General features: G+C 39.5%; 1 protein-coding gene across 1 annotated transcript; it reads right to left on the bottom strand.

Moving 5' to 3' along the window:
- Nucleotides 1–1,777: 1,777 nt before the first annotated feature.
- LOC106652147 (zinc finger protein OZF-like) lies at nt 1,778–3,178 on the bottom strand. Its single transcript, XM_014370942.1, has 2 exons — nt 2,822–3,178; nt 1,778–2,716 (listed from the first exon to the last, which is right to left on the bottom strand). The coding sequence occupies exons 1-2, from the start codon at nt 3,176–3,178 to the stop codon at nt 1,778–1,780; spliced, it is 1,296 nt and encodes a 431-aa protein (XP_014226428.1).
- Nucleotides 3,179–22,277: the final 19,099 nt, after the last annotated feature.

Raw genomic sequence — 22,277 nt, 5'->3', positions numbered from 1 at the left:
CCTTATACGTAAAAATTCCTGGATCAGTTTGAGCAAAGTTCAAAGAAAAATCGAAAAAGCAATAGAGAAGCTCGAAGCGTTCCACGAGGTTGCAGATCTGTTCAAAGCGAACCGTACGCTAAACCGTAGTCGCATTTGTTTTGAGAGCGACGTGTATAATCGCATTCCTGGCCAAATCGATCTACCGCCCAAGAGCCAATGGCGATTTCCCGAAATAAAAGGTCCTCGCGCGCTTGCAAAACTTTCTGCTGTATATGTATACGAGCGCAGCAGCAGTAGCAGTACGTACACGTCGCTTACGTAAGGATAAACCGAGTCCAGCTTCGGCTCGCTGCTGCTGCTGCTACTAGCTGTCGTCAGGGGTAACGCAGCCTATAGCCGTATTATACAGCCGCAGACTTTTCTGGACAGCTTTTATACGAGGCCGCATATGTGTGACCGCGCGCCATCTCCTGTACTCTTGTATCCCTTGCTTTATATTCCCGACGTTGTACGCGGGTGTACACTTGGCCATCTCTTTTGCTCTCTCTCACTCTCGTCCCGAGTGTCCCCTCCTCGTCGCGTTTATGCACGTAGACGAGCTCCCATACTTCTTCGAGACACTACTGACGCGTCCACTTGTTCTCGGCTCGGGCGCGATCCTCTACTTTTCGCGCGCTCTCGCTATTTTTTACCTTCTCACCCACTGTACATCGTGCGTATATGAGCAATTCTACATAAAAAATCCTCAAAATTCGAGGCAGAAGTCGCGATAGTCATTTTTGTTACTTAACTAGTTTATTAGAAATTGATGGTTGTTCATTGAGATTCTAAAACATGAAACAACACGGGAATAATGACAATTTTTATTAGTATTTTTCCTGCAGCTATTTTTGTATTCCAGAGAACGAAAAATCGTGTTATTTCGTGAACATGACTACTCATTTCATGTTTGACCTCACCAGAATCATTTGAAACGCTTTTTTGACTCTTTTTTAGGCTTAGAGACATCATATACAGAAAAATTTGTTACGTTACGAAAAAATGGATGAAATCGCATAATTTTTGGTGAATATTAAACTTACTGAGAAAATACCTTATAAAAATGTGTTAAACAACATGAACAATTCTGTGTTAATTCAGTTATGATAGGCGTAAATAAGTCACAAAACAAAAATTACGAAATTCAGGGCGAGCCAAGCTAGCAGAAAAGTAACTAGCATTACAAAATCGAAATTAAGGGGTTCAACAATTTTTTCGTTTTGCAATTAAAAATGTGCTCCATTTAAATGAATGAATTTTTTTCTTTATTAATTTTTTTAAACTTGAACTTTGTTTTTACACAGTGTGATAACATTGGAGAAACTAATTATTATAAATGAAAGTTTTCAGTTTAGTCATCCAAACATGTACATTAAAATTTATACGCAATGCGTGAATGATGTACCTAATCAATGCGAGTATGCAATTACTTTTTAGTTTATATTTCTTGACGCTTGTATAGCACGTATTGAACGTTATACCTTTATGGAACGTGACGCTTTGACGTGTAGAAAAGACTATAGATGGAACTGAAAATATTTTTGAGCAAATATCTATGTGCGACACCACTATACTTCGCTACTTTGAGATTGTTCTCAGTCGAGAATTCCACTCCTCGTACTAAACATGTGCTACCATTATGCATCCTACTAATGTGCGCTTTGAGATTACCTTTTGATAGAAACGTCTTTCCGCATACATCACATGTATTTTAGACACTTTCATGTTTTGCCTCAATGTGGTTTCGGATTGCTTTTTAGTGTAAATGTCTTTCCGCATGTATCACATCGGTGAGTAACATTTTTGTGCACAGTCCTGGTGTGTTTTTTTTCAGAGAATTCATATCACAAAATGTTTTTTCACAAGTATCGCTTGTATGGGTGACACCATGGTGTACCGTATCGATGTGTTTTTTGAGACTACTTTTCTGAGCATATGACTTTCCACACATATTACATGGATGTGTGATACGATTGTGTATTCCGTCGATGTGAGTTTTGAGACTACTTTTTTTAGTAAATGACTTTCCGCATGTATCGCACGTGCATTTGGCACCGTTGTGCAATGCACTTATGTGGTACTTGAGGCAGTCCTTATTTTCGAATGACTTTCCGCATAAATCACATGATAGTATGACACCATCTTGCACCGATTGAATATGCTTTCTGAGATTACCTTTTTGAGTAAAAGACTTTCCACATGCATCACATGTGTGGGTGATACATTTATGTATTGTTTCGAGGTGGACTTTGAGACTGCATTTGTAGAGAAATATCTTTCCGCAAGTATCACATGTATAGGTGACACCATTGTGCTTCGCATTAATGTGAACTTTGAGATCACCCTTCGATTTGAATGTTTTTCCACACATATCGCATGGATGTGTGATATCATTGTGAAATCCGTCAATGTGAATTTTGAGATTTTTTTCTCGTGGAAATGACTTTCCGCATGTATCGCACGTGTATTTGACACCCTTGTGCAACGCATCTATGTGGGACTTGAGGTAGTCCTTACTTGCGAATGACTTTCTGCAAGTATCACATGTATAAGTGATACCATTGTGCAACGAATCAATATGCCTTCTGAGATTATCTTTTCGAGTAAATGACTTTCCACATGTATCACATGTGTGGGTGATACCTTTATGTAACGTCTCGTGATGGACTTCGAGATTGCGTTTGTGTAGGAATGTCTTTCCGCAAGTGTTACATGTATAAGTAACACCATTGTGCACCGAATCGATGTGTTTTTTGAGATAGATCTTTCTTGAATAATTTTTTCCGCATACATCACATACGTGTGTGATTTTATGATGGACCGAATCGATGTGGGATTTCAAACTACTATTCGATAATTTCTTGCGACATATTTTGCATTCTTTGTCGGTACCACTGAGCGTCGTTTCGATGTGCGTTTTGAGTCTATGTTGATCATCAAACTTTTTTTTAACACTGATTTCTTCATTCTGCTTACGAAGACCATAATCGAAATCTGTATTAAATTGCTTTGCATCGTCCGCGAATGGTTCTAGTTTTACTGCTCCCGTAGTTTCTACTTTAATTGTGTTATCAGTTTGATGACCATTTCTATCTTTTATACCCTTTAAGTAATTTTGAGGATAATCTTCAATTTTCGTAACTGCCAACAGATCCATATTGAGCTTTACGTCTTTACTTTCAAATATTATTTTCATTTCGTCAACTTCATCTTTATGGTTTTCGATAAATTTTCCAATGGCATGGGTCTGTTAAATAGAAATTAGAAAAATGTGAGAATTTTATTAAAAAATTACAAAAATGTGAGTCATGTATAATTATCAATACTTACAGAATTTTTTTGCGGAAATAATAAGAGTTGCAAGTTTTTAAGGTCGGGTTTCTCGTCAATCATTTCAGAATCACTTCCATTAAGTGTTACATCGCTAGGTTCCTCTTTTACTCTGAAACAATTCCAGTAAATTTAAGAATTAGGTTATAATATTTTTATAATGCCATTCTCATAAAATGTTAATTACCCGACACCACCATTGAACATATCATTGGATTCCATTGTGTTCACTTGTAATGTAATGTCGTTACCAATTAACCTCTCTCAAATTATTTTACACATAACACTAACTATACACGAAAAAAACTTGCGAACAATGGTGTGAGATGCTCGCTATTTTTTGAACAAGTGGATCTTCTCAAAGAGCTCTAGGTTATGGGTGACCAGCTCCATGCATAGTCCGTGTAGCGATAACACTATGAGGCGTGCACAACAAAATAGCGCGTGTCGGGCAACACACAGAGAGGTCACGAATGCGACGTGTGACGTAAACAACAGAATGAGCTCAACTCTGTGCTCTTCACCATTTTCACCGAATTTCAAATCATGTTATGTTATGTCATGTCAATTCATATTTCTTCAATTCGAATTACTTAAATTTACAATTCATGTTATGAATTTTTGAAGAAGGTAACCTAAACAAAGCTAAACCAAGTCATTATAATTATATCAATCAAGAAATGACATTATGTATCTTGTGAATATTATAGTACATTACACTGCGCTCGGGCGACAAACTGAGACTCGTGCGAGAATCACCCGCTTCGCGCACGAGTGACGTATTAGTACATTACGTAACCGAGGGTTGCATTGACACGAGTGCAAGATTGATAACCGCCTCAGTAACGTATAGTTTTTTTCATCATCGAGTGCAGGAAGTCGATTTTAAAATTTTCCCGCACGCTGCGATGAAAACTATTTTTTCATCAATGATAACAGTATAGTATATTATGTAACAAGTGAAGTATGTAAGAAGATGACTCCTGGGTGAGTTATCCTCCTCACGCACTTGTTACATAAATAACTAAAAAATAATCCTATAGAAAGAGCTAGTTTCATACAAACTAATACGTGATAGCACATTTTACTACGGTAAATGTTTTACACACTGATGATCAATCTCGCGTTTTTCTATGTTTCTGAGACCTACATAAAAAATTATCAAACGTTTATGTAGTGAAAAAAATGTTTTGATACTCAACCGCGATTGTAGCCTCGAATCGTAAGTTTTTTTTTATAGAATTGCTCATATGTATGCATTCATACCGTACATAGACTGCAAGCTCTATGCTAACGCGCAGAAAATGGAAACGGTCGCGCAATTCTTTCACCGTCGCGTCCACGTATTCACCCCGGGGAGTGATAGTCCATGCGTGCGAGGCGCGCCCAACCTGACAAACTTCTATAATCTACGCGGGATTCTGGCAATGTAACTGCTTGACGTATACGCGTGCGTTACAAAAGTTATATCACGCGTCTTATATTCGCCTACGTAGCAAAGACCGCAGCTCCGACGACTATAGCCATTCAAATCCTCGTTCTGACCCTCGACTTTTTTTGGCCGGGTTATGTATTATACAACGCACCTATCATCCTGTGGGAGCGATTTTTCCACCGACTACAATTTACAGTTTCGCATTTTATTCCTATCGCGCGCAGCGACTCGCATGTGGCACGATCACTAAGGCGATCTGTCAAAGACAGTGGGCTTATACGATTCGCTTAAATATCCAATCATATAGATCGGATGATGTTTATTCGAAAAATTTTAAAATGCTTTGAACCACAGGAAAATTCATTTCTTTGTAATGCAATAATATCGTGGCAATTTATTTACTAATGATGTGCCGATCATGGATCTCGATTTTTCCTAGCGAGTATCTAATTGTTAAACAACGAGAGAGCTTGGCTCGATATACGAATCGGTTCTTCGAGGTGAAAATGATCGAATCTTAATCGCAAATCAGCTGCGTTCGCATTAGTAACGCATCGAGTTAACGGCTACATTGCTTCTCGAATCATCTTTTTCAATGGAAATGGCAAAAAAAAAAGAAGAAAACGACAAGAAAAGAAAGGAAAGAGAAGCAAGCAAGGTAAAACTAATTGAGTCGTAAAAAGCCAAGCAAGCGTGCACCACCTAAAAGATTTTGCAATTAATAATCCGTAACCATTTTGTTTTTCCGCGAAACAATATAGTTAACTCCGCGCGCGCGCGCGGCTCGTTAGTCCCAAAGAGAACCTTTTTCTGCGCGCACAGAGAGTTGCAGTATATTTTAACAAATATCATAAAATAGAAATCGTATCTTTCATCGCGCTCGCACTTTAACTGCGATATTATTATATGGCGCGCAGGCTCGCAATATCGATCTCCTTGTACTGTTGCTGCTGTTGCTGCTGAGCGTGCACGAGAACGCAAAAGGTGCAAATATAACGAAAGCGACAAATTGCGCGAAATGGAAATAAGCAGAATCAAGCGGGATGTATATAAGCGTTGCTCGCAGAGCTCGAAAGCATCAGCAACAACAAAAAAAAGGAGCACGAGGACGATGACGAGAACAGAGAGAAGGAGGAAGATGAAACGATTTTTTGCTTTAATTGGATTACCCGAGTAACATAATTGTTTCTGTTGTAGCTGGCCGATGTTGTTGTTGTATTACCGCTGCTGCTGCCAGTGCCAGTGCCGCACGAAGGAAACAACGGCTCGCAGCGGAAAAAAGAAAAATTACCCGCGATATTCATTCTGCCGGAGTGCTGGCGCGATACATCGATTTCCCGCAGCTGCTGCCTTGATGAATCGGCGCTCTTTCTCACTCCTTGATGCTGGATGAAGCCGCACACACGAGATGCGCGCGAGAGGTAAAAACGATGATTTCACGAGCATTTAGAGAGCTATTGTGCACGAGCCGACTGTCCGGAATTATCTATGCAGAAAAACCTATTGATGCGACTCGTAAGTTCAATGCGGTAATGTATGCTTGCACGACAGTTTACCAAACTTTCTATGCACGTTCGAAAGAAAATATAAAAACGCCCAATGAATAATTACTAATGCTCTCCTGCCCGAGAGGTAGGAGGTAAGGCCGATCGTCGAACTTTCTTTCCTTGAATTTATCGAAGCCATCGAAATTTTCGCGTTGAACAGGAAAATCTATCAAACGGGAGGGGGGCCTAAACTCTAACGTCCGCGAGATACCAAGTGGGTGCAATTATATCCAACGATGAACCAGTATATAACGATCTAGAGTCGAGCTAGCTGAGCGTAGACTATCCTCGAACACGTTATAGCGCAATTGTTTTTGCCCAAGAGAGAGAGAGAGAGAGAGAGAGAGAGAGAGAAGCTCATTTGCTTGAAAGATGCAGCTATAGACTACTGGGCTCAATATTTATCGCTCGCCGCGAGATCGATGAATGCGCCACGAGACTAATTAATCTTGGCTAAAATACGATCGATTTTGCACAGCTGTCGTAACTCGAGGTTTTTCCACGCGCGCATATGCTTTAAATTTTTTTTTTCTTTTCCTTTTTTTTTGCCTCGTTTCCTCGAGGCGATCATCGCCTCATCCCGCTTTTTGCCATAGGCTAAAACTTGCGTCACGGTTATATGGGCCGCCGTCGCCGCGTTTGCAGGCGCGTGACCGTCGTGCGCCACACGTTGACGAGCAGTGCAGTCCAGTCGTTTTACAGGTGTTCTCGTACAGATATATACATAGATATATAGATACATGTGCACTACGCGCCAGTAGGTACTTTTCGCTTTTACTCTGGGGGTTTTTTTTCTTTCATTTCTTTCTTTTTTTTTCTTCGTATCTTCTTCGCTCGCCTGCGCACGCGTGAACACCCTCGTCCAATCGAACGTTTAAATCGTTTAGTCCTGGGAACTTAATCTATATACGCTTCAATGATTAGCGCCGCCACTGACCCGTATTATAGCATCGCACCGAGCAGAGGTTTCATGATCGTGTACTACGGGCGAGATACGTGTTTTCACTTTGAATTTTTATAACCATAATTAATGATAATAGATGGATAATTTAAAAAAATTAAAAAATTTATTACTTTTCCACTCTGAAAATTCAAGTAAAATACTAGAAGCTTTTTTCCAAATATCATTTGATTGTGATTTCCAAGAAATCTTGAATTTTCACCTTTCATAAAATATTCATAATTAATAAAACATTCATTTTGATTCGAAGATTTAAGTTCAAGACTTCAAAATTATCAATTGCAAATAAAGAACGTCGACGTTTATAATTGTATTTATATTGTTTTCTTATTTATAATGCTAAAACTTTTTTTTCCGTTGTGGTTTCTGAAAATTTTTCCACATACCATCTACTGGTAATTTATGAACTACAAGGTGCCTAAAAAAAAAAGAGTTCCCATACGAGAAATTTTCAACACAATTCTCAATTCTTTAAAGTTTGCGAGTATTGAATATTTAAATAATTTTTACAGTGATACTTACAATTTTAAGTTTAAAAAATGAAAAAAAATTCAATTGCATAAAATGATATAACGTACACTTTCATACTAAGGCACTTATAAACGCCAAAACCCAAAATAAAGCATCCACACGAGCTACAACAATCAAATGAAGCGTAATAATTCATGGTGGCCTAAGAGACTGCGAGGAGAAAAAAAATGCGCCAGCTGAAAAGGTGCCTACCACTTACGGCCGTCGGAGGAGAGGTATAGAATCGTCGAGCTTGCTGAAGCGCAGCTTTAGATAAACCCTTCATTCGTTTCTTTCTTCGGATAGCGCTTTTCCCTTCATCGGGTTTTCTCGTCTCGTTCCAGAATTCCTGGCACAGCTCGCATACGATGGGGTGGAAAATTTATGTAAAGCGAATATCATCCATCGATAAATAAATATATTTTAATAGTTCGCAGAACAATTAAGCTCTTCCAAAAGCATCGGATTGCAATTTCATATGTTTTTCATATATTGTAAGTTAAAAAGCTAGGAATGAGTTTATAATATGGAACTGATGGATTAGCCGACATGAAAAGCAAATATAATTGTTTTTTTTTCATCAGTTTAGAAAATGCTAATAGATAGCATATAAATCATCTTTATTAATGATGACTGCGTGCGTATCAACGTAACTATTGCAATTATAATATTTCCTTTCATATGTGAATAAGTGTATAATTATATATTTTAATAATATATCGTCTTAATTGAGTGATTGATATACTTTTCCAACATACAGAACAAGTTATGAAAAGGATATAGTTAAGCAAACATCACGAGCACATCGCCGTACTTCCGAAGCCTTCATTAGGATTCGCATTATATCCATTAGAAAAAGTATGATCAGGAATGCATAAATTGCCCCGATGCAATTATTACGATATCGCGTGTACACGTGAGCTTGGATGTATCGTACATACACAAAGCATCTTCATTGATATTTGACGCGGTACTTTGGTTAAATCTGCGCCGCGAGAGCGCAATTTCAATTAACATTTCTTGGCCTCGAGTGAACCGAGAGAGCCAAAGCCGTCGAAACAACGTATAATAATGACAAAGGAAAAGATAGTGGCGGTGGTGGCAGCGGCGGACGCGTGCATCTCTCTCTCTCTCTCTCTCTCTCTCTCTCGTGGCGCGTAAACATCGTTTTATGCAGCGGTACATTTCATCTTCTGGGTCTTTAATTTCACGCTAGTGAATGTAGCAGGAAGATTCGCCGGTGTACCCCTGTGTTCTGTTCTTTTTTTTTCTCCTTTTACTTTTTAAACTCGCTTATCCCATTTTCATTTTTACTTTGCTCGCGCCAAGTATTACTGTATATTAGTTGTTTTCTTTTTCTTTTCGATATTTATCGCTCTTCTTATACATAATTGCTAATCCCATGGTTTTACCTCTTTCATGCTGATACGCTTTTGTAATTGTTCATGCGGAATTTTTATATTTATCAATCGACGATCCATAAAAGTTCTAATAGTTTCTAGTCAAAGTTCCATATCTTGTTGTATTGCTATGATTGAATTAAAAATTGAAATTAATGGTAATAAATAACTTTCGCTTTATACTTGGACTAATTTTGTTTCTTTATTTTCAGATTACTAGGAAAATCAGTTGAATGAGACATTCATCGCCTCAAGATTTCGATTCATGAAAAAACAGCATGAACATCGGCTGATAAGAAAATGATCGCCTAAATAAGTGCTCACAAAAATAATACGCACTTGAATTTATTGTGATAAGAAAATGTTGTGTACGAAACTACTATGATTCATTTAATTTTAGTAATTAATCAGAAAGAAAATAGATTCATAAAAATTCATATTAGTTCATTCAAAAAACGGAATCATACTCTGCTATACTATGCTATTCATACTTTCACTGCTAAAAAGACTTTAAATGTAATGCAGATCGTAATGTAAAAATTTATTTACATGAAATCTTCGTTGAAAATCAATGTGTCAGTATAAATTTACTTTTTTACACGAATACAGAAAAAAAATGAAAATGCAATGACATAAATAACTTAAATGCAAAAATGAACAAAATCAATTGAATTTAAAATAAAAATTGAAATAAATTTGACTCAAATGGCTGAAAAAATTCATGAGGACTCAATCATAATTGAAGCCAGCGTCAACCACTAGATGGCGAGTGCCTTCATCTGCAAATCAGCAAGTGGCAAAGTCAAATTAATTGTAGAAATACACTAACTACATCGTTAAAGTAGTTTAGCATTTCTTATGTTGAAAGATAAAATATAAAAGAGCATTTTATTCTTGTAACAATAAATTCAGATAGTAAAATTGTTACACTAAAAATCTTTAAATTCCAGTTCAAATGACATTAATTTGAATGCTTTCACATGAAATTGAATTCATATGCATGGAGGAAAAACATTTCTACATTTACATTAACGTTATTGTATAATTTTCTAGACGTGTAGTTCAAACAAACAACTGATTTGAAATGACATCTGCAAAAATTCCATTAAATTCAACGTAAAAACAAACACTTCATACCAGTAAAATTAAAAAAAAATGTAATCTCATGAATAATTCTATCAAATTTTCATAAAATACTTTTACTGTAATTTTTTCTGCAAATTGCAAAATGAGACTCTTCGAACATCTTAATCGTCATTAAGTTGTAGTACGAAAAAAAACAGATCAACATGAGCGCTATACCGATTGCACTTGGAAAAAAATTCAGTGTCGCTGGCTCTTCAATATGCATGTGTGGGTCGTATGTGTGTATGTGTATCGATCGATTCTAAGTAAGCTACATTCGTCTGATTGGTTTCTTCGTGAAAAAGCTAATGAATATCGAACGAGTCCGTTGAAAATTGCGAGCTGGCCGTCTCTCCTTTATTCTTCGCGTCACTTCATTACGTCAAAAGAGAAAGAGAGAGAAAGAGAGAGAGAGAAGGGAGAGGAGAGCCCCCGCGTGTGAGACCTATGCCTTTATGTAATGAAATCGAAAATCCGAAGCTCGTTCGATTAACCTGTCAATCGGGTATTTAAGGACGACCGAATGTACTACAAAAAGCTGCAGTAGTCGCCGCCGCCGCTTACTCGACTGAAATGCAAAGCATTTCCCCAGAACAATGAAGGTACATTAGAATGCTGATTAACTGCCCTGAATTACTCTCGATCCTCGATTGGTTTTTCGTGCGGCTTTTTTCTACATGATAATTATTCAGGAACTTTTTTTTCAATAATGCTCTCTAAAGTCGTGATAATTCAGTGAAAATTAGAAGTTATTATCGCCTCTCGTAAACGTTATTTACTCTTTATTTTCGATTCATTACTTTGATTAGCGGTTGTCGAAACGATTGTTAAAATAGACAAAAAATTTATGACAAAAGTAATAATTCAAATCAATACGTTATGAGAATGACACGTAAATATCATAATGATTCAAAAAAGTTAATCGGGAAAAAGGCAGGTTTTCCCCAAACGTTTTTGTACTTTTAACGCACAACTATAGGAATTTAGCTGAATAATGCATAAAATATATGTATTGTGCTCCGTGCACCGCGTATGATTAAAGCTCGATCTCGCGCCTATGTAGCGCATAAATCAAAAATAAATTGAGTAAGCTTTATACATATCGGACCTCGACGAGTTGAGAAGCAGAACCGCTGCTGCTGTTAAAGTATAGATATATCTATAAAATGCAGTTTGGTGCAATGTATGTATAGGCAGCTGCTACATAAGCGGCGCAATAGCAGCAGCAGCAGCTCATTTAGCCCCATGCAACAGCGCCCGGTCACATATAAAACAGTAATTCTCGCGCTGGCGAGTGCGCAAGATATATAAATGCCAGCCAATGGGATACATAATGCATAAAATGCCATTTTCCCGTACGCACACGGAGAAATGTATAAATGCGTGAGCGGCAACGGCAGTCCGCAAGTTTTCCGCGAAATCATACATTGACGAGCCTCGGCCGTTTATATAGGTATATATTTACATGCTTCGGTTTTTCTCGGCGGGCGATTTTCTCTCTCTCTATCTCTGGCAGGCTTTTTTTGTCTACTCCTATCTCCCTCTCTCTAAATGTCGACTTAAAGGAGATGCGTATAAAGAAGTTTTATAAGCGACGTGCGCACAAGCGACTAGCATTGCAGCAGCAGCAGTAACGCGCGAGACGATAATCCCGGATGGAGAAAGTACAGTTGCGTGAGCGACATCTCCGTCAAGTATTCTCCACTGCAGCAGCAGCAGCATCGGGCAAAAAATGGAAAAATGCCCGAGTGCGCACGAGTCGAGGTTGAAAAGCTGCAGTAAGCTGGACTGTCTGCAGCACGTCGATGCTAGAATCGGACGCGATTTTAAAATTTCTGGCGCGTATACATAAATACGCGCACGAGCACACGCTTTGCGCAACGTATTATACATTATATATAATACGCGATGACGAGACGCGGGCAATGCGTCTTCGGTAATCGAAGGAGGGAAAAAAAATTATAACCCGCGACGGCTGAAGCTAGATGCGTTTAGTTTGTAAATGCAGCATAAATAGTTTGTAAAAACCGTCGTGGACGTGCGATGATGTTGAAATATATGCTATACAGACAGTGGAAGGTCCCGTTAATTTACTAAGTTATGCTACTGAGTATTATGAGCCCACGTGACACTTTGATTATGAAGATGAAAAAAAAAACATTCGAGAATTCAAAGATGATAAGCAAATTTAGAAGCGCAAAATTTGACACTCGAAGTCGCGCACACGCCGATCAAAAATACGAGGCTCTGGCCACACTCCGTAAGAGCGATTATGTACAAAAGTGCAGCAAGAGTAATAGAGTGAGCGAGAGAACGAGAGAGGGGAGAAGCAAATAAAAAGATCGGCATTATTAAAGCTCGTCCGCGCCAGTATATCGCGAGGCAGAATTTCTCACGGGCTGCAGTCCCGTAGTATAAATATAATATGCGCGCGCTGCGGCTCGCAGCATGTATAATATCGGGCCCGCGCCATTATTATTCGTCGATCAATGTGCAAGTAGTAGTACGAGCCGAGCTGCGAGCCTACATACATGAAATCTCGATGATTTAAAAGAAGATGCAGAAACTAGTTGAAACTCCCCCTCGGTAATCACAACGAGATCAATAAAAAGTGGCCGTGCGCACTGCCCAGAGATCGGGCCCGCCAAGTGCGCTCTCCGCGTTTGCATGATACTCGCTCCCTCTCTCCTCTCTCTCTCTCTCTTTCTCGCTGTATTGGCCGAGTCCTTAATAAGCGGTTCGCAGTCGAGCGCCGTATCGTAGTAGTATATAGAAACAATCCGATTAATTCGCAGCGCAGCGAGAGGCTATTTCGCATATATGCAGCGGAGAGCTCTTTTTATTTTCGACTGCTGCCGCTGCTGCTGCTGCTCTTTTCATTTCGGAGCGATTTTTCTCTCGTATATAATACGACTTAGGCACACACACATACACGCGCGCGCATCGACGTATCGCGCGGTAATCATAGTGTTTTCGAGGCACACACACAACCACCGCACCGATGCATATTGCTCGGACGTGACCGCGCGTCGAACCGCCGATGCGCATACGATGAGTACACACGTGGTGTGTCCGTGTATGTATATTACGAGCTGCAGCTTGCAGCGGATCATTTTGGTTATATACGTATACATTAGCGGGTGTGCTCGGTTCAACCTGCTGTATACGATATACAGAGAGCATAATTCTAATTTTGGCTATGTTTTAGCAGCTGTCCGAACTAGCGCTCGCATTTTTGACAATCTTATTTCCAACTAGTCTGGCACTTACTTTGGTAGAAATTATCAAGATTTTACGACCAATTTTGACCATAAATTTATGATTGGATTTGTTGTGGGTGATTATATTATAGTTCATTTATATCTTCGATTATTCAATTCATTGATTTATACATTGCCTTGTCGCAAGTCTTGGTCTACCAGTATGCTGAGATCGAAGCAAAATTTAGCCAAGAAGTTATTAATTATAATTCTTCAAACCCGTGCTTTGACTTATACAAATATTTTGACTTTGCCACTTTCAGATTTACAGATTTAAAGGTACTCGCCATCTAGTGGTGAAGGATTAAAATGGTATTATTGTACTAAAAAAGGTTGTAAACTGGTCTAAATTTGTTGAATCAATAAAATTGTTATTCCGATGTCATTAAGAATGCGCCGGATATTTTTAAAATATTTATAATAACAAAATCGACAAAAAAAATATAATGAATAATTGTTAAACATCTTAAAACATTGTGGTGAATTTTGATCAATTAACCGCCATTATTAATTTTAAGCATTTTTACGAGGGTTATTGAATTGTAACTTATTGTATTCGAGTTTACATCCATATGTACTGTAATATCTTCATTTTTTCATTAAAAAAACGCGGTATTATGGTGATGAAATAAGTGGCGTCTTTTCATTAATTCGACTCTACTTTACGCACTCTATGTATTCAATGTGTACATTGTGCTGGCGCAGCAAAAAAAGGCATACGTTGATAAATGAGTTTCTATCTGCTACGAATGATGAATGAAATGTGCAAAATTTTATGCGCGAGATATTCAGAGCGTCGGCGAATTAATATGTTATACTACTTGTATATGTACTTCGTGTCTGCGTAATAATATAAAAGTCGAGCCTAGCTAGCGAGTAAAGCGCCGCCGCCACTCATAAACGCGAATAAATTCAATTAGCTTACTCTTTCTCTCTCTCTATCTGAACTAGCGGTTAATAACGGATTTCACTTGAATTAAAGCTCTTATTAGCAACTATTACGCGTCGCTCTGCAAAAATTATTCCGCCCATTCACGGGCATACTAATAATCAGTCTCCGGTTCTCGTTTCATTTAAGAAAATGTTGTCCGAAAAAAAGAAAAAGAAGAAACACGACGTTGCGAGCATCGCTGCACGCAGTCTAGAACTACTGCTGCTGCTGCTGCGGTTGCAGCTTCAGGGTAGAAGCAGTATAATAATACAAACGCGTGCACAGCGCGCACGATATGTGCGGGGGCGCGAATTATCCAGAAATTCTCGTACACATACATGCAAGCGTTATAATGTAGTCACATGCACAAAGCTAATTCATTGATGCAATTATTCGCGTCTCGGGGTCAGATTATCTCAATAGGAGGAAAAAAGAGCGTGGCACAGATCGCGTGACAGGACAATGAGCGAGCGAGCAGCTCTCGGCCGTTCTTCTTCCGTACTCGTATATATATATCGGCCACCGGTGTGTCCTTTTTGGTCGCGTTTCGCCTTCTACTATACTCTTCTCGTTCTTTTATTTCGATCAGTTTTGTTTTGCCGTATATACCCATCTATATGCCGGCCTCTTTTTCGCCTTAATTTCTTATATTCTCGGGATAGTTTGGCGTAGCGCAGGACTCATTTCCAGCTGCAATTTTTGCCCTCCGGCTCCGAGAAGTCAATTCTGTCAAAGCAGTATATAGAGCAGCACTCGGTGCACAAGCATGAGCGGTGGTGTCGTGAGAATGGATTTTTAGCCGTCGCCCGTGCGCCGCTTTTTCTTCGTTCTTTCCTTTTTTCTCCCATTTATCCTTCATTATATGCATTATCGAGTCTATTTTGTACGCTAGATGCCCGCGTGATTTCGAGGCAATGGACGTACCGCACGAGATTTCATTTCTGTTTAAGCAAATTAAGTTTCGAGCGCATTTCGACAAATGTGGCGATGTCGAGGCGTACGATACATCGTCGATGCAATCGCGTTGGAAAATGCTAGCTCGTATAAAGTTGTCTTTTAAAAAATCGCAGCATAAACAGAGCAGTCGCAGGCTGTACGAAACTGGTGCAGTGCTGCACTCTGTCAAGTGCGCGAATTTCTTTCCTTAAATCTCACGATAAATATCACCAAGGACCTGCCTCGTGCAGCACGAGCCAGTTGTAAATTCGGTCCCGTGCAACGTGAGTGCATTTATTATATGACGTCTCTCTGCGCACACCACGCGCGCCCGTGTGTATATGTATAAAGTGCGCACGTGAGAATGACGTTATATGTAATATGCGCGCCTCCTCGTCGCGATCGTCGTCGTCGTCTTCTACTTGGTCGAGGTGTGTTTCGAGCTCTCTCGCGTGTGCCGCATGCACTCCACAGCTTCTCGTCTCCTCTCTGTCTCCTCGCTCTCGCGACAGCGCTTAGTAAATGTGCAGCGCAGCAATGCTGCACGCAGCCGTCGTAATCCAAGAGAGAGAGAGAGAGAGAGAACCAAGAGGCGCATAATGTGTGCCACGCGTGTGATGCATGTGTACGCTGTATATGCACGCAACACAACGACGACGATCTCGGGGGGACATCTCTCTCGCGTACGGGTGATTTTCGGCGCTTATACGAGGCGGCTTTGAGGCTCGCCGCCTGCCGCCGCTGCTGCTATATGGAAAATATAAAAATTTTGTCAACTCTCGCATGGTACTGTTAAATCTACCTGCGAGCGCGCCTCGGTTTTATGTATACGGTTATGTGTTTCATAACTTATTCGCGATTCACTGGACTTGCAAGACTCCTTTTTTATTATTCGTGCGTAAAAACAATGTCAGGGCGATGACAGCGACGTGCTTTATCCACCGGAATTTAATGTATCGAGTAGTAACATCTCAAAAAATAAGAATAATCAAAGTAGGTACGTCTTTGTGAAATGATTACTACTTACTTCCAGTACTAGTGCACTTGGTAAATATATCGATCAGTTTTGCTACCTTATACACGAGCAATCAGTTTCCATATATCATATTGAATAGATAAATATTTCAGATTTAATTTCCAAGTCTAATTTTACACTTATACGAACGGCTTGTTTCTCGGAAAGAGCGGCTTTAAAACATCTTCGCGCAGATCGTGGCAATGTTACATATTATGACCAGTGCAGAAGAGAGAAAGAATTAGCACGCGATTGATAACGAATATCTATCGGCTGACATTATCTATATAAGCTTACGTGCTGCGTGCGTATGCGCATATTTACAAGCCCATATACTACGAAAGATGCCGCGCGCGCGAATATGGCTCTCAAAAGTAATTATACCAACCGAGAGAATACGAGAAATTAATTAGGCTACGCACTCCTACACAGCATACGATGGCTATCTAAATAAGAAGTTGGCGTGACTCTGCATATATATACAGCTCTTGCGCTTGTTTTCGCTGTATAAGTCTGCGTGTGTGAGTGTGTCTGGTACGTGTTTGTGTGTGAGTGCCTCCAGCAGAACATGCACACTTTACTTTCGTGCACTACCCGCGGATAATTTGTATAAGATGCGCCCGCCAAGTATGTATACTCTGCTACACGTGTGCTCGGCCGATGTATACACCATACAAATACAGAATCTATAATATATTTAACGCACGCCGCGCAGCCGTATTTAGCTCGAGAGCAATTAGTATGTTGTAAATTGCCCACGAAAAACGCGCGGTTATATACACGTAAATTAACGCATCATCGTATCAAATCTCGAAAGCTCTTTTCGCTGGTTCGAGATCTCGCACAAACGCTCGACTCCTGTCAAATAATTCTAACAATTGATTATAACTCTTTTATTAATTTTTATTTTTCTACATATAATTTCATACGCTGCATATAGCGTACATACTAATGGTTCCAAACTGCGCACCACCACGCATAGTCTCGCCGCTGTGTGTATCGTAGCCTCGTAGTTTATACGATTTGACTTGCTCTAATTTTTTTTTCGCTGCTGAAGTACCGAGAGCGGGTACGGTAACGTAGCATTAATTGTTTCGAGATTTATTGAGTCATAAAAGCTTTGCATTTGCATCAGGACTCAGCGCGGGATAAAAATGTAATTTATTCGGAGCTCATCGTTATATATACCGAGTTTTACGATGAAACTCGCGCGTTTCTGTATGCGAGTGTGTATCTGTACATTAGAGGAAGCATAAATGAACTTATTATACTGTCCAAGTGCCGCTTCAAGCCAGAAATAATTATTCAATAGCGCGCCCGCGCGAGAGAATTAATTTTATATTCTAGGTAATAAAAAAAAGTTTCGTTATCGTGCAATTCGCGCTGAAGGTACTAAGCAGATCGTACCTAATTGTATTATTTCAATATTTTCAACTCCATGTGAAGTGAAGCATTTGTATGAGGAATTTACAAATTACTGAGATTTGTTATTACTAATATGATTACTTTTACTTTACCACTTGCAGATTTACAGGTAATAAGACATTCGCCATCTAGTGGCGGAGACTAGCTTTAATAATGATTGAATTTTCATAAAATTTTCAATCAAATTTTCAATCCAAATGTTTGAATTTAAATTTACAATTAGATGTAGAATCTATAAATTCAATATATGTAATTGCATTTTCATGTATTTTTTTCGTGTAACTATCAAAAAAAAATTGAATACTCATACTCTAACATGCAATGAAGGTTTCATGTAAAAGTACCTTGAATACAAGTCAGTATCATTCGCATCAATTTTAATGTCTGGTTTTACATTAAATTTGTATTAAATTCAAGGATTTTTTAACGGTGTACATGTGTAAAAATTATCAAAATATTTTTTATTTAATATTTTTTCTCTATGCGTATGAATTAAATCATCTCGATGAAAAATAATCACAGCATAATAAAAAAGCGGCGCTCATTGTCCCTTCGTTTCGCGTATATATACGCGAATGCGTCAAATCGTTATCGACATATATTTATACACGGCCGAAATCAATAGACCACGCGCGCGGCTTTGTGCGCGTGTGTATAAGGCCGCACAAAAAATCGTCAAATAATAAATGCATTTGGAATGAAAATCGATATTCTCACATACATTATATTACGGGCGCGCGTGTATACAGTGGCAGCAGCGGCACAGCGAGATCGGCCTTAACTGCATTCAATAATAATTCTCCTTTGAGCTGGAGCGACGACGACGACTCGACTCGACTCGACTCGCTACCTGGTACAGCTGCAAAAAATCATGCGCACTTGGAAATAGCCATACCGCGCGGAACAACACACCGTGCGGTTGTACGTATCGACCGTTTCGTTGTTAACTCGTGTGTAAAGATGCGAAAGAGCTCGGCGAATCATAATATCCGTATATTTACGGCCGGCGCAATTAAATCACGTCGTTGAGTCGATTATCGTTTGACAACGGCGTTTAAAAAGAGCAAAGATCGAGTGAACCAGACCTTATTCGTCTTGGATCGAACGTCGTTAATGATTGGCTTTATTTTGCGATCAAATAAGTGCGAGGGCAAGATCGATACGCGACCGAGTATATACTGCGAGCTGTATATGAGATGAGCGCGGCAATTTCATCGCTGGATATTTGAATAAAATTGCATCATGTCAATTGATAAAAGTGCAGAGTAAAAAAGGAACCGCCACGTAAAAAAACTGCAAAACATAGTTGAAAAGTATTATGGATTGCTTTTATTTTTATCTTTCGATGCGAACGATCGAAGCTCGTCGCTCGGCGAAGGAGTTCAACATTACACTTGCATCTGCGCAACGAGCCTAATCTTTCGAGGATTTTTATTCGAATCAATTAGACTGCTCGTAAAGCAGGAGAGAAATTCTTCACCGGTGTTACACGATTATGCTCGATAAGGCAGCAACATCGCGCGGCTCGTATAATTTACTCGCCGCAACTTGTTAATACTTATAAAGAACAATTAATTCGCAATTGAGAACATCGATTCGTGTTATACTATACGCGTTACAAGGTAAACATATAAATCGGATGCCGCGCCTCGGCGAACATATTAAGCTAACCGATTGATGAAAAAAAAGGAAAAAAAACAAACGTAGAAACTGCCTAACGTAATACCGATTTATTACCGATATAATTCCTGCGTCATTGCGAATTTCCGATATCAAAAAGTAAGTGCAGGGCTATAGCACATCGATACATCGGACAAGGTTGATTATAAACGACGCCAAATTTATAATTCGCACGCCGATGTGCGAGTGATATACACACGACCGGCAACGGTGGCGGCTTTTGGTACATAGCCCGCAGTAGTGTCTGCCGCGCGCGTTACATATCCGCACATCCTTTCGAGCCTCTGCCTGGCTGCTCTCACACACACACATACACGTTATATATATTAAGCTGCTGCTGCTGCTGCAGCACGACGACGACGACTGGCTGCCGAATGGCCGCGAGCAACAAATCTCCGCTTGCGAGCAACACGAGCGTTTATCGGTTCTCGGGCCCCGTCATTACTTCATCGAACTCTTTCATCACTTCCTCCTGCTACATGTGAATCGTACATGAGTATACGTTGTGTGCGCGCGCGCTTGTGTATACAAAAGGGTTAATCACACGTGCGACGCCGCGCGCGATCAGCTGCCGTACGCCGGAAGATATAAGTTTTTTTTTTTAAAGAAGCTATCGATTATTGTATATGTTTTTCGCCATATGGTATACAACTTTTACGGCGCGATATTAATATCCATTCGAGCGAGGCGATCGGCATTGGCGCTTCGCGATATAACGTGGAACCATACGAAACATAGTTTAAATTTTCTCGACGGCGGAGAAATCTCAGGTCTATTTTAATTCTTCTGTTTATTGCTTCTTGCGCGTAAGGGGGCGATTGTATCGAATCTTCGTCGCTTTGGTTTCTCGTACCAGGAGGAGGAGGAAGAGAGGGAGATGTCGCTGGCCGATTTGAGCAAGTTTCCGATGATTTAGGATATAGTGTACACGCGAGAGAGATTCGAGCTTATCAAGATCGATGCATCACTTTATCGCCCGCGAGTCTATGTGTATAGTCGACCTTTAATGGGGTTATCTCGCCAAGTATAGTAATATTAGCAACAGTAAGCTTGAACCGTTATTAGATAATCGCAGATGCTGTGTATGATATATCGCGAATGGATTCGAGATCGTTTGGCTCGTTACACAAAATTATAAGATGCAGCGCAGTCAATGACGTACTTATAACATTGTTATAAAAAGTTTCGTTATTGGAAAAGATCATGAATATCTATTGCACGCGCGGTTGGTGCATCATAAAGCATTACTGATGTAAAATTTTCATTACAGGAAGCGGATCGAGTTTGCGAATCTCGACTGCAGCGGCGCAGCGCATCGATTTACAAAGTCGCTAGAAAAACTGCGAGCGGATCCCGCGCGTGCGAGCAGCCGAACAACGATCGGAACGAGTCAATAACATGGCGCACTCTGGGATATGGATTTTGCGCGCTGTACATCGTCCACACGCACAGGAGATTTAAAAAAAATGGAAATGCCGTTGAAAGAAAAAAGAAGACGATAAACAAGGCATAAAGAGAGAAAAAGAGTGAGAGAGAGAGGCGGATCCTATGCGCGCGGCATCTCTTTTTCCGCTCCACGGCAGTCGATCCGCGATATTTGATGTAATCTAATTGGATATGAAATTAAGTCAACGAAATTCCGACAAAAATCCAGAAACGACCGAAGAGAAAGAGAGAGAGGATGCCGTCTCTCGATTTGAAATTTATATTTTACTCGGTTCGCTGCTCTTTTCTGTCTCTCTCCGTCGACTCATCTTTTTCGCTTCTGTATGTGTCTGTGTGTGCGTCTCTCTCTCACTCTTGATCGCGCGTACTCGCGATTCTTTTTTCCATTCCACGCGGTGAAGAGATAGAACCGGCGAAACGAATAATTGCTGCTGCTGGTTGCATATATGCCGCATGCGTGTGTATATAAGCTACTGCTCCTCCCAGTATTGCAACTGGAGACTTTTTTGCCGCACATTGTACGACTGCACGGATGCGATCAGCAGCAGCAGCAACACATGAAAGAGCGAAACACCGACTTGATCTCGACGCTCCGTGCTAAAATCCATGGCTCTTATCACGAGTCTCGATAGATTATAAGCTGTATATAAAATGTATCCAATGCGTTTCTATGAGAAGCCGCGCATCTTTGTCGATCATGGCTTAACTTGAATGATATATTATGATGTATGCGTCGCTGCGACGATTATTTCCTATTTTTAGTATTTTATTTTTTAAGTTGACCAAGATGAATGAACTTATATTACAGTCTAAATGTTATCTAAATCTTTACTACAGCTATAGTGTGATTGTATCACAATGTTGATAAAATTAAACCACTCGAATACGATTATACCACTTGAAGCCTCCACCGCTAGATGGCGCATACTTTTACTTGTATACCTGAAAGTGGCAAAATAAAAATAATTGTATATATTTCATTTCATTCGTAGCTACTTCTAATTTTACAATTTTTATGTTTTTATAATATTAATGTTTATTTGGCAATATATTGTGATACAGTTTTAAAACTATGAACAAAATAAAACTATTATTGACATTAATAGATAGAATGATCCCTTGGGATGCTCGCTATCTTACATTGAATGTCTTATTATAATTTAATTTTACATTGTTATAATTATTATGAGTTGTTGCCTCTTAGAAAAGTTCCAATTAAAAACTAACAATTTTCTATATTGCCCTGGTTCTAATT

The sequence above is a fragment of the Trichogramma pretiosum genome, unplaced genomic scaffold, assembly GCF_000599845.2.
Source record: "Trichogramma pretiosum strain Unisexual culture from Peru unplaced genomic scaffold, Tpre_2.0 scaffold29, whole genome shotgun sequence".
NCBI classification, from domain to species: Eukaryota; Metazoa; Arthropoda; class Insecta; order Hymenoptera; family Trichogrammatidae; genus Trichogramma; species Trichogramma pretiosum.
This window is presented reverse-complemented; position numbering and strand designations above follow the sequence as displayed.

Bases quoted from the DNA above. Each gene is read 5' to 3' on its own strand.
- LOC106652147 (XM_014370942.1), bottom strand. From the start codon at position 3,178: ATGGATCTGTTGGCAGTTACGAAAATTGAAGATTATCCTCAAAATTAC. The intron at 2,717-2,821 runs GTATGTGATGTA...ACTTGCGGAAAG, and splicing joins TCCATCATAAAATCACACAC to ACATTCCTACACAAACGCAA.